The sequence below is a fragment of the Pagrus pagrus genome, assembly GCF_965226575.1.
Source record: "Pagrus pagrus genome assembly, chromosome: 1".
Classification (NCBI taxonomy): domain Eukaryota; kingdom Metazoa; phylum Chordata; class Actinopteri; order Spariformes; family Sparidae; genus Pagrus; species Pagrus pagrus.
The window spans coordinates 25,687,597-25,699,587 of NC_140185.1; the positions used below are offsets into that span (position 1 = coordinate 25,687,597).

The window sequence follows — 11,991 nt, forward strand, 5'->3', positions numbered from 1 at the left end:
CTACCCATACACCCATTGCATATATAAGGATGCAGGCACTGGGGGAAGGCTCTCATGAGTGGCACTTGTTAGACTACACTGACAGACCATCTGCCCACATAATAATTTCAATAACTCCAATTTGACATACGACCTTTGCCAAGCCTGTCGCTGAGTGCTGAGCCCCGAGCCCGTATCGATATCCCCTCTCTGTTCGGCTCTGCAGGGTTAAAAGGTCAGTGTGCCTTCATCTGTCAGCCACAAACTAGCTTGGAGGTCTGCAGCCAGACAAGCCCCAAAACCCCCAACTTCTTTGTCAGCCCCACTGCCTCTCCCGATGCCGTCGACGTCATTTCGTCGAAGAAACCAAAAACAACCTATAAGCAGTGGCGCCACACTTGCCGTCGTTCACTCTTGCGTGCACTCAATGACATTCCTTTTCTGTACCAACACAGGATGTGCGGAAACTTCTGAAACTGCTTGATCCAATCACTCTCTCCTTGCCCCTTTGGCACTCTAGTGCCTCCCCTCAGCAATCATCTGCCTGGAATTATAACATTAAACTGCCTGTTTGGCATATGTTGATCGACAAAGAAATGTTTTCTTATTTGTGCTGGTTGAACTAACTTTTTAACTCGCTTTACATGATTGACTTTTTTTCGATTTAAAGTCTGCAGGACTGCCAGGTTCAGGTCAATCTATATTTAATGCGCAGAACAACACAGAGCCAGGCACAGAGATAACTTTTGGCATACGTGCTGTGTGACTGACTATCACTGGAATTAATAGGCGCCATCTTGGAGTCATAAATCAAGTTCTCTTAATACATCCATGACGTTTTGCATAGTTGGCATGCACGGGTACATGTACTGTATGTACTGTATGCCAGCCGTGGAAGCGGGTAACTGTAGCTCGATCAGCAGAGAGCTGTGGGACGGGTCTGGGGTGTTGTGGTGTCCCACAGACTGGCACTGGGGGAGCCCTTTTTGCAGGACTGAGACATAAAAGGGGAGACAAAGAATGAAACAGTGCAACACCTCCAATTCATCTGCTCCACACAGGATCTGATCTCTCCATTCAGATATGGGCAAGAATGCAGCACCGAGGGCTGCTAGCGGGAAGAGGGTGATTAAAGCTTTGAGCGCTAAATCAAAACCCACCTCCAGCAGCTTTGAAATTAAGCCCCTCAAATACCAGAGGATTCCCCGTGAAACGCAAGGCTGTCTGTCAGGCTGCACTGCCGGTAGAGAAGAGAGGCACAGCTGCAGGAACTTTACAGGATTCATGCAATATGAATGGTTTTGACTAAACACACAGTCATACACACAGGCACGCAGGGGAAGAGCTCACACCATATGTTAATCACCTCACATGTCTTAAATTAACACAGTTTTAATAGAATCCCCTTTCTGAGTTGAACAGGCTCTTTGGGCGGCATGCTGCAATATTTGCTTCTATGATGAATCGATGAAAGTGGGACTTTTTTTTTCCTTCTTTTCTTCTGTATTCCTCTGGCTGCAATTTAAATCCCATTAACCCCCTCACCTTCTCACTGCCTCCTACTCTTCTACTTCTTCTTCCAATAATTCACTCAGTAATAATCTTTCTCTCCTTATTTTCAACTTCACATCCAGATTCGATGTGTAATTCTGCCCTCACTCCTTCTTTCACTACCCTATTAATCTTGCTTGGCGACACTGTCAGGATGCCGGCATGTTTTTCCTGTGACAGCAAATACCTCCATTACAGGATATGGGCCGTGCAGCGAGAACACAGTCGATCCCTTACATCGAACACACATGAACACAGGGTACGCGCGCGCACGCACAAGAAGAACAGCATAGCGGCACAGAAAACATGAGCCAACACACACACACACAGACTCACACACAGCAACCGAATGATTGAGCTCAGGTCAACAATAATCATCCACTCGAAACAGTCACTCAGCAGACCACCGTACAAAGATAAACATCCATGCGTGGATACACACCACACACCATATACACACATGTATGAGTAAGACAGGCTCAATGTGTTTGTGTATTCTGTATCTATGTACAATTATGTAGTAATTATCTTTGCAGACCTTGACTAATGATTGATTTATTTGCTGTTTTAGTCCCTCATGTCCTTGCACAAGCAGAAGACACACTGTTGACAATAGGGATACTGTGGGTTTAGCTAGAAGTTTCACTTGTATGCATCGATATCAGAGGTGTGCAATCAATCCCAATCCTTACAATAACAAAGTTATGCGGTGCTTGTATCCAATCAGTGAAAGAATCATATAACCCCGATATCATGTGTTTATTTAGGGCCTAAGTATTAGACCACTCCATCATTTTTTCACTGTTTTTTTGTTCTTGCTTTTCTCACTTTTATGTTTCTACTTTTGGCCAGTTTTTAAAAAAGTGATTTAAGTAAATGTTTTCATTGTTCACAGTAAATTTATCTTAAAAATCTTGAGTGCATGCCCACACCTGGTGCTCATAGGGATTCATCTTTGTGCTCTGAGATACAGTTTGCTCTTCCAACCTGTGCAATTTTTTTGTCTGATTTAAGAGGGCAGCAGATGATTTCACAATTAGTGAGGGCGAGCAAATGACGCTCGACTGAGAGATTTGTGTGTGCAATGAGAATTCTATTCTAACAGAAGAATTTGGACATATTTTACTATTATTATTTATTGATTGAGGGGTTTGAAAAACTGCTCAACTGTTTTCCTCAAAGCTGCTTTTCTCGCTCGTCAGTTAATCCAGCGCACAGATGACACAAGTTGAGAAAGATTTCTTCCTCAACGCAACCACCCCTTACTTTACCTGCACAAATGTGCATTTTTTTGTTCAGATGCCAAGTATTCTGACAGGAATCTGACCCTTCAAATTATGCGAACATAAGTAAATCCACAACAATCCCATATGACTCTGCCTCTCATTATTTGCAGTTTCCCCTTAGGAGGATAGATTCACATTTTCTGAAGATATACATGCCCATACGTACAATGAAAATCTTTTTTTGTTGTTGTTGTTGTTGCTGGAGTTATGTCTCCAGTGAAGAGATCTCTTCCTGACTCAAATGTGAGAATGTGTCTTCTTTTAGAGCAAAAAGGCAGTCCAAAGTTCATCCAAAGTTGATATGCAGTCAGAGAAAGTCAATTCACAAAGTTTTTTTTCTGGAGTCAGAGTATTTCATTACAAAATTCCCCTTTTTTTCCCCACACGGTGTTTCAGTGCTGAGCTACAGCCGTGGGCCGTAAAACGAAGAGCATTTGCGATGCAAACGCTTTAACTCGACCCGCTCTCTTTCATGCATACACTTCATCGTTTAGACACATTAAATGCAGAATGCGTCAGATATTAGGCAAAGACCTTGTAAACATGACCCTCAGTGTGTTGCACTTCAGAAGAGCAGTCTCTCTTCTAAGTATACCATCCTGCGGCCATCTCATCAAGCATGATTAAAACAATCTTTGCACCTACAAAACTACATGCGTGCAACCGCTCTAATGAATCGAACACTAATCAGTGGACATCTGTTTAACAAAGAGTGCAAGTGAGGATCTGCTGACCAGCCGTCCCTCCCCAGACGCCAGCTGGTGGTCTATACTTACACACCTGTCAAAGGTCAGGTCCGACGTACTAATTAAACACACAGCAGCAGAAAAGGGAACACGAGAACCGCCCGTCAGTTCTGTTTGTGTGCATGTGTGCCACTAGAGTGTCCCGTTGGCAGATCTCATTTCATGGGCTAATCCATATCTTACCAAGCAGGGAAAACAGACGGCATCCACCCTGTCACGCTTCACATGAAATAATGTTTACACCATAGCGAGCGAGTATAATGACTAAAAATGGAGATCTCATTAGAGCCTTAATCAAAGAGTTAATTCATCTTTGTCTCGGTTATGTCTCTGAATTCTGAATATTAAACATTAATTAATCGCTGGAGCGGTGCCTGCTCTGCAGCTTTGTGTTTTGTTGTATTGAGGGAAACTGCCGTTCAACTAGAAAAAGATAGAATAGAATAGAGCATGTGAGTGTGTGTTTATCTTTGTACAGCCCCCTCCAGCAGGCACACATGGGGGGCTAAGGGGAACCAGATGGGTACTCCCTCCTGACAGCCCAAACCCCAGCGATGACAGACCCTCTCAAGCGTATAGCTTGACACTAGAGGACAAAGCACCTGTTCCCCTGGAGCTCTTTCGCACCTCCCCTTCCCCAACACTGGCACACTCTTAGCCATGAGGTCATTGGCTCACTCAGGCCAAAACTGACTGTGCCACCTGCAGTCCTCCCTGCCCGAAAATGATCACCCGAAACCCTGCCTGCCCCGACGCCCCTCTGCTCCCACCCACCCTATCACACCCCATCCTCGATGGGCAGAAAAGCTGGTCTAATAATACTCTATATCAGGAGTATCCCCGGACATTTGATTATGAGCTCATCTACTGGCTCTCATGCGAGTGCTCAGACGAATAATGAAGACTTGAGTTTGGAGATGATAACCGCAACAGTGTTACTCCAAACACTTCAGAGGGAAGACGAGGCAGACATCTCCAGACAGCTGGTGTGAGTGTGCAACATACTGAGGCTGCGGAGTGTGAATGGCATCCACAGATGTTCTTCACGTGTCCTGTATGGGCGGACGGTCCATGTGTGTTTGCATGAGAGAGCTGTTCACAGAGCCAACTGGCTGTCTAAATGCTCCTCAGATCTTCATCAACACATCGCCATCTTCATTTGCCGTGCCCCGGTTGCCCATACAGCCCCGCAGTGTCCGACTTCCGTCTACTATCGATCTGCTATCAGCTTTTTAAAGACAAGAAATGGATTTTACGTGTGTTATTAAAAGAGGAGCGGAAAGGAACTAGAAAATGCCAAGGAAGTGAACAATGACAGAACAATCTTTCTTCAGGGGAAGTGTGTAAATATATTGCTCCCTGAGCCAGCCCATCTGGTACAAGCATCACTTGTCAGAATTTTATTACAACATTAACACGCAGTACTTTGTCTTGAATATGAATAAAAAACATTAAAATCATGAAACACGCCACACAATTGCTGTAATGTGCAAAGTCTTTAAAACGCACATCACTGCCAGATTAGCTCAACATTGGAAGATCTGCAGCCGGACTGACTTTGTGTGACTGAGTGTGGGGACAGTTTTGGTCTTTGCTGCCTTCCCAACATGACGATACTGATTTCAGCCTATTAGTGTATATCGCGCACGGCAGATGTAGCAAGATGGAAACAGAAAGGGGGGAAGATTCTTATGGCGAGAAAAAGTGTGTTAGTGTCTCGTGTCTTCAGACACCCTGCAGCCCTCTGCCTGGATTTTCTTACTTTCTCATGTTTTTGCTTTACAGTACCAACCCAAAAGGTCTGTTGTTGTTGGTTTTTTTACTATCTTTCTGGTGTGTTTACAAGTGTCAACTTTGTTTATCGCTGACAGTAAGAGATACAGGGCCAATTTGCACTGTGTTTGTCTATTCTTTTTGATATAACATTGATATAAATATCTTACATAGACAGACGTACACAGACCTCTTCATAATCCCCATTATTTAGGGACGGGTTGAGCTGTTGTTTTAGGAGGAAATGAGGTCTATAAACAAAGTAAATAAAGTAGACGCTGGGTATTTGCATTTGTGTTATGATTGTTGTCATTATAAAAAAGAAATATGGTAACAACTTCCAAGTAACTTCCTCGAAACACCATTTTAAGATTGTCAACATGCTCAAACCAAAACAAACTCTTCGGCACCGGGTGAGACATACTCAGTCATGCTTGCTCAAATAAACACTCTCTCACTCTGTCTCACACACACACACACACACACACACACACGCACAGCAAACACAAGGCTGGCCCTGGCCCTCTGATCCCCGTAGTTCTCCTCTGGTGTTTACAGAAGTGGGTTTTGATGAAACTCTTTGTCTCATCATTGTTCATTCCAGCTGTGTAAGCCTCCCAAACTAAGCCCTTCAGTCTCCATCCACACACACTCACACACACATTACTGTTTGAGATCTATTCTTCAGAGAAATGTAGAACCCAGTACTCCTCTACACGGTGAGCAGTTTCAAGGGTATAAAATGCATTTAACCGAAGCACAAAATTGTCAAAAGAACAGAAAGCACCATGTACATCATGATTACATTTGTTAATCACCCTGCAAAATGTCAAAATCATCCCCTGCCATGTGACTCAGCGATCGCATTAGGGCAAACACAGTCTGCACTCCACTGTGGAAATGTAGTGGAGATTAAAAGCTGGCAAGTGATTTAAACAAAGCTTATAATGCCTTTATTTAAACTTGAAGATGCTAGGAAAAAGAACATGTTGGGCTGCGTGTCTCATCAGGCAGTTTGCTTTGGTCTTACCTTGTGTCTAGACTGTGACGAGGCCGATTCTGCTTCTTTCCTCTCCCCGTCTGACGCTCCACGTCCCAGCCTATCCCTGTCCTGCTGCATGCTCTGTCCCACCTGCACCATGGCCTTACATTCCACACATGCACCGATCACCAGCCTTCTCCCATCATCCACCAGGAGCGTGCGTGCGCTGCGAGGTGCATACAGGAACACGGGTAGCCTGGCCACAGTGACGGCGCACAGCCTGGCCAGCCGGCGCTGCTCCTGCCTGCAGAAGAAACACACAAAAGCCTCACAGCTGTACTGGCGGGCCCAAGGGGAGCTGGGCGGCTGGGGGTTGGCACTGGATAAACTAGAGGTAGAGGGGGTGGAGGGACCGGGGCCCCTGCTCTCATGTTGGGCCCACTGGGTGTGTAGGTCGTGGTAGCAGAGTTGACAAGCTGACACCAGGCCTGTGGCATCGACCGGCTTGGCACGGGGAGCAGGAGGGTGGACGGTGAGAAAGGGGAAGAAGGGCTCCCTCTCCCCGCAGCGCCCCGGCGGGTTGACATGCAGCTGGTACTCTCCACCTGAACACAGCTCAGCTCCACACAGGTAACACACCGACATGGAGCTACCAGGGCGAGAGGCCACGCTGGTCTGGGAATGGGCTGGTCCAGAGCCCTCAATGGACATGACAGCATGGTACCTGACCAGAAAGGAGCTGACAGAGGTGATGAGGTCCTCGCTAAGGCTGAGCCGATATGCACCCCAGATCTCCTCAAGGATGACATGGCACTGTGGGCAGCAGTGTACACGGCCATTCCTCACCCCCTGGGCGTTAGGAGGGCAAGGCAACATGTTGATGAAGGGGAAATACATGGCACCACGGGATTTGCCAACACCAGCCTGTGCATATGCTACTCTTATATCTCCTCCACACTCCTGACCACAAAGGAAACAGGCCTCATGAGAAGCCCTGGGGTCAGATATACACTCCATGGACTCTGGGGGTCTCCCCTCCTGAGGGGATATCTGGGAAGGATGGAGAGAGCTGGTGCCCTGGTTGAGGGGAACTACATACAGGCGCTGGAGGACAGGCACGTCCGCCAGCTGGAAGCTCTGCCACTGCTGCATGAGGGAGGTGTGGCAGCTGCCACATACTAAGGTTGTACCTGCAGGACTGATGGGCACTGCACCCCGGGGAGGGGAGTGAAGCCACAGGAAGGGAAAGAATGGCTCGCCCTGTGCCCTCTCCTGTTTCTGAACACTGACTTTAAACCGGCCATCATGTCTGAGCCCGGTGCCACAGATAAAACAAACAACCTCCTCTGGAGGACAGGTATCCACATTGTGGTGTGACTGGGCACTTTTTCTCGCTGAGAGGTCTCTGGCAGGTCTGAGCTGGGGTCTTGGGCCTGTTTTGCTGTCACACATGTCATCATCACTTGTGATGTTAATCTCATCTTCATCAGAGTTGTCACAGTTATTCTCCCTGGAGACAGCTGTGTTGCATTTAGTGCTGACAGTGCCAACAGATGACAGTGCAGTGGTGGGGTGACCCTCGCCTCTTCCTCGGTGCAGAAGCGACTGATGTCTGGATGAAGCGCAGCTGCTGTCGGCAACACGCTGAAACTGACGCGGCTCCGCATGTCTGACATTCCCCTCCTCCAGCCATCGCCTGTTGCGCATAATGACCCCGTTGTCTTGCGCAGGTGTGTCAGAGAGAGGACTGTCATAGCATCGCTGAGGGAATCTCTCCTGGGACTTTGCCAGAGATTCTGATGATTGACAGACATTATTCATAATTTTAGCACCGCGCCTCGCCGGCACAACGCTCTCCGCTTTTGGCGATCCCTGCGCCCCATAAACACCCACCGGGTATCGGAGTGCCCGCTGTGAATCCGGGCTGTTTTTAACACTGATGACATTGTTTTTCCTGCTACTGTCTCTTGGCGATTTGCCAGATGCTCTCAGGCACTTGTCTTTGCCCACGCCGGCTCTGTCGACAAAATCCATCTCCTGGTCGGATATGTTCTCGTTTTCGGAAAAAGACGAGAAATCAGACTCTGCGCCCCCGTCGTAGTTCTGGCTGCCGACACTGATCCTCCTCTCCAGATCATATGAGATGTTCCACTCCTGTGGGACCCGCCGAGAGTCGCACTGGTAGGGTCGTTTCAGCCAGTACATGCGCTTCTCGATGGGCGTCCTGCTCCGCTCGAAGGAGTTCCACTGCTCGGTCAGGAAGCAGTGGCACACGGCGCACACCAGCGTATGTCCGTCCGGGCTCAATTCACACGCACCCGGGGCTGGCTCCTGATTTTGCAGAAACGGGAAAAACGGCACCCTCTCTTTTTGATATGTCACTTGTAACCTCAACTCCTTGCCCGGTGTCACTCCGCTTCCACATATGAAACAGTGAACCAGTCCCCCTAATCCATTCCGATCACTCCTGGAAGCGTTACCGGGCAATGGGCTTTCATCACCGGGCATAGCTGCAGCCATGAGTCGGTGTTTCCGAGATAAGGGTGCCAGGTCCTTGTCACAGGGGGAGTTCATCTTTTAAACACCCGAGAATGGGCTACATGGCATGGTGTGAACAGCCGAGTCCTGCTTCACTTATCTGCAGGTCAGGAAATCACACAATCACTCGAGTCCGAGCTACTCACTGAATGATAAGACAGACGATAGTCCATTGAAACGCCAGCGTGCAGCGAAGGCAGCAAACCGTTAACCGTTATCTCTCAAGGACAGGGAGCAGTTCACTCGCAAACACCCACGAAACAGCCCAGAAGTCTGCCGTCCGCATGTTTGCGCTGGAAATCCGTAAGGTAAAGTGACAGCAGAAGTTGGGATCACGGGTCGCCTCTCCAGCGAACTTTCCAGCCTGCGCTCTGCAAACTTTGGCTGCTAACTCGCTCACACTGTACGCAGCGCCATCCCCGATTCATGGGACCCGCTCCGACACCCCCAAAGGCTACCCCCACCCCCTGCCTGCCCCCAGTAATAATTTTGCAGAGATTATGAGCACGCACTCCTGCAGTAGCTGCCCGTGCGTCAAAGTACTAACCCATGCACAGGATATCCACAGTTTAACACGCACGGGGGGCGTGTGTTTTCGCCTAATAGACAGGTTCCCAGCGTGTCAGTGTGATCATCCGCGAGCAGAACTTCTAAACTCCTTTTATGTCAGACTGTGTTTGACTATTTCAGGGCGATTACCTGTGAGAGAGAAGGTGTTCACTGTGGAAATGTAATCAGCTTTCTCCCACAGATGCACAAAGCTGCAGGAGGGAGATGGAAGGTAGGAGTAGTGTGATTTATTTTTTATTTTTTTAAAAGTAATTTTTGTTTTATCTCTGCTCAATATAAAATATGAATTGTGCTTTCAAAATGCTGAATTCGTGAGAGCAAAGTGGTTTTCTTATGTCTGACATAAGGTCAAGGAAGATTGTTTGGACAACCACTGAGCAACATGAGAATTTTAAATGTACGGCTAATTAGTTTGAACAAATATGTGTAAATTAAGTACACACGTAAAACACAAAATAATCAGTTGCATAAGTAGCCTGTTCACCCCCACTGAAAAGCAAGATGGAAGGTCCATCCTGTGTCATGAAGGGAGAAAAAAAACATTTTAGTAAATCTGTCACTGAAATGTCCCAGTCAGAGGAAGGATACGAGAACACGAGGCACTGAATATCCAACTAAGTGTTAATATGTAAGGTCAATGATTTGAAATAAAGAAAATTGAAAAATAGCAAGCACATGGTCCAGCTGTACGTCTGAGCAGGCTGTCCTGAGTTGAACCTGACAAATGGAGGCCGGCAAGATGCTGACAGCTCTGAAGGAGCTATGTATTTCCTGGCCGAGATGAGAGGGACTGTAGCAGACTTATGAGACAATAAAAAGCAGATAGCCACTTTTAAAGAAAACTCGCATCACATCCAGGGACTTATTTATAAAGAAAATGCTCTCAGATTTCGACTTGAACTTAGTCTTAGGTTAACTCCATCAATTTTACACATTAAAGTGTGTTTACGGGTCTGGGTGAGTACTAATGCATCTGTGAAAAAAGTAGTATAAAGTCTTTTGTGGCTCCAGAGGAAGCTGCATGTAATCTGATAAACTGACTCCATTGATGTCACTCAGTGGCTAAGTTGTATTGTGGGTAATATAAGCACCAGGTTTTGAAAAGGCAAAAAAAAAGTGTGGAATAAAAAACTCTGGTTCTGCTCAATCAGTTTTGATCATTTGTTTTTAAACTGGCCATAATGATTCCAACAGTGTTATAGGAGTGGACCTGGCACCTACATTACCCACAATGCAACTCAGCCACTGAGTGACAGTGATGGTAATTTATCAGATCAGATCTTCTCATAGAGATGGACGACAAGAGAAAATCCTACTTTTCGGAAATAGAGATAATGGCGATGGCAGAGAAGATTCAAGTCAGGCAACATGTGTTATTAAGTGGACTAAATAGTAGGTAGACAAGAATTCAAGAAGTTAAACAGCGTGGGAGTGTGTCGCTGCTGCATGTTGTTCATAAAGCTCATACATAGTCACCACAGGCTTGGACGCACGTGTCCCAAACTGCAATACCGTACAAAACCAGTAGGAAAACCACCTTAGTCAAGTCTAGAGTTAACTTCGCTAAGATCATTTCCATGTTAAAATAATCAATCAAGTCATGGACTTGGAGCAATTTGGGGTTCAGTATCTTGCCCAAGGACTTGTCGACGTGCAGACGGGGGAGACCGGGAATCAAACCAGGGACTTTCCGTTTATTGGACGAACGGCTCTAGCTCCTGAGCCACAGCCGCCACAGGCACCTAATAACATCTTATACGCGGTTTTCTGCTTAAGTCGCACAAAGATTGAAATTGATTGTTTTATAAATGAGGTCCCAGGGCTATGGAAGAAACTTAAACAACACTCACCAGATGATTCTCTGGGGCCTCATTCATAAAACATCAAAATCAAGACACATATGTGTTCTGGTGGTGGTGACACACTCACGCGTTGCGTGTTTGGCCTTGTTTGTCAACACACTGTTTAGTCCACTAAATAATGTGTTGTTTGGCTTAAATCTCTACCATCGCTGTGATCTCATCTTCCAAAAAGTTTATGTTTGTGAGTTTTTAGTCCATGACTATCCCTGACTAAACCCTCCTTTGTGCTGGCATTACATAATGGGAAATCGCAAGGCAGGTGCTGTCAGTTTAAGTTGGTATAAGATTTATTAATCACAGGTGCATATGTTGCAAATGGGATTCTTAAAACCTGCTCAAGCAGATTTATGAATCGAAGCACAGTCGTTAAATGGTCTCAAGATGAAGTTCAGGTAAAAAAAGTCAAGAATTTTTTAATAAATTCTATTTTATTTTAATTAAGTTCGTTTAACGCCAAAGTTAACCTTTTTGCCAAAAGCTGCACATCTGTAAGAAGCATTTCCCACCATCATGCCGTGAGGATGCTTCTCCGCAGAAGGCCCTGGAGGGCTCGGAGCACAATGAATGCAGCAATTTCAGACAAATCTTGGCAGAAATCCTTCTGCAGTTTGCATGACAACCGTGAGTTGGGAGATTTGTTTTCCAGCAAGACAATCATCCCAAACATAAAGTGATAGCTGCACAGAATTGGTTTCTATCTACTG

The 11,991-nt window shown here is 46.4% G+C and overlaps 1 protein-coding gene across 3 annotated transcripts in view; it reads right to left on the reverse strand.

The window, feature by feature from the left end:
• gse1b (Gse1 coiled-coil protein b) overlaps positions 1-9,220 on the reverse strand; it is a 173,885-nt gene extending 164,665 nt beyond the window's left edge. For all 3 annotated transcript variants that reach the window (XM_084357512.1, XM_084357511.1, XM_084357510.1), the window contains exon 1: positions 6,366-9,220. In XM_084357512.1, the coding sequence (XP_084213638.1) occupies positions 6,366-8,891 (2,526 nt within the window). In that variant the 5' untranslated portion in view covers positions 8,892-9,220. The remainder of the gene's footprint in view (positions 1-6,365) is intronic.
• Positions 9,221-11,991: the final 2,771 nt, after the last annotated feature.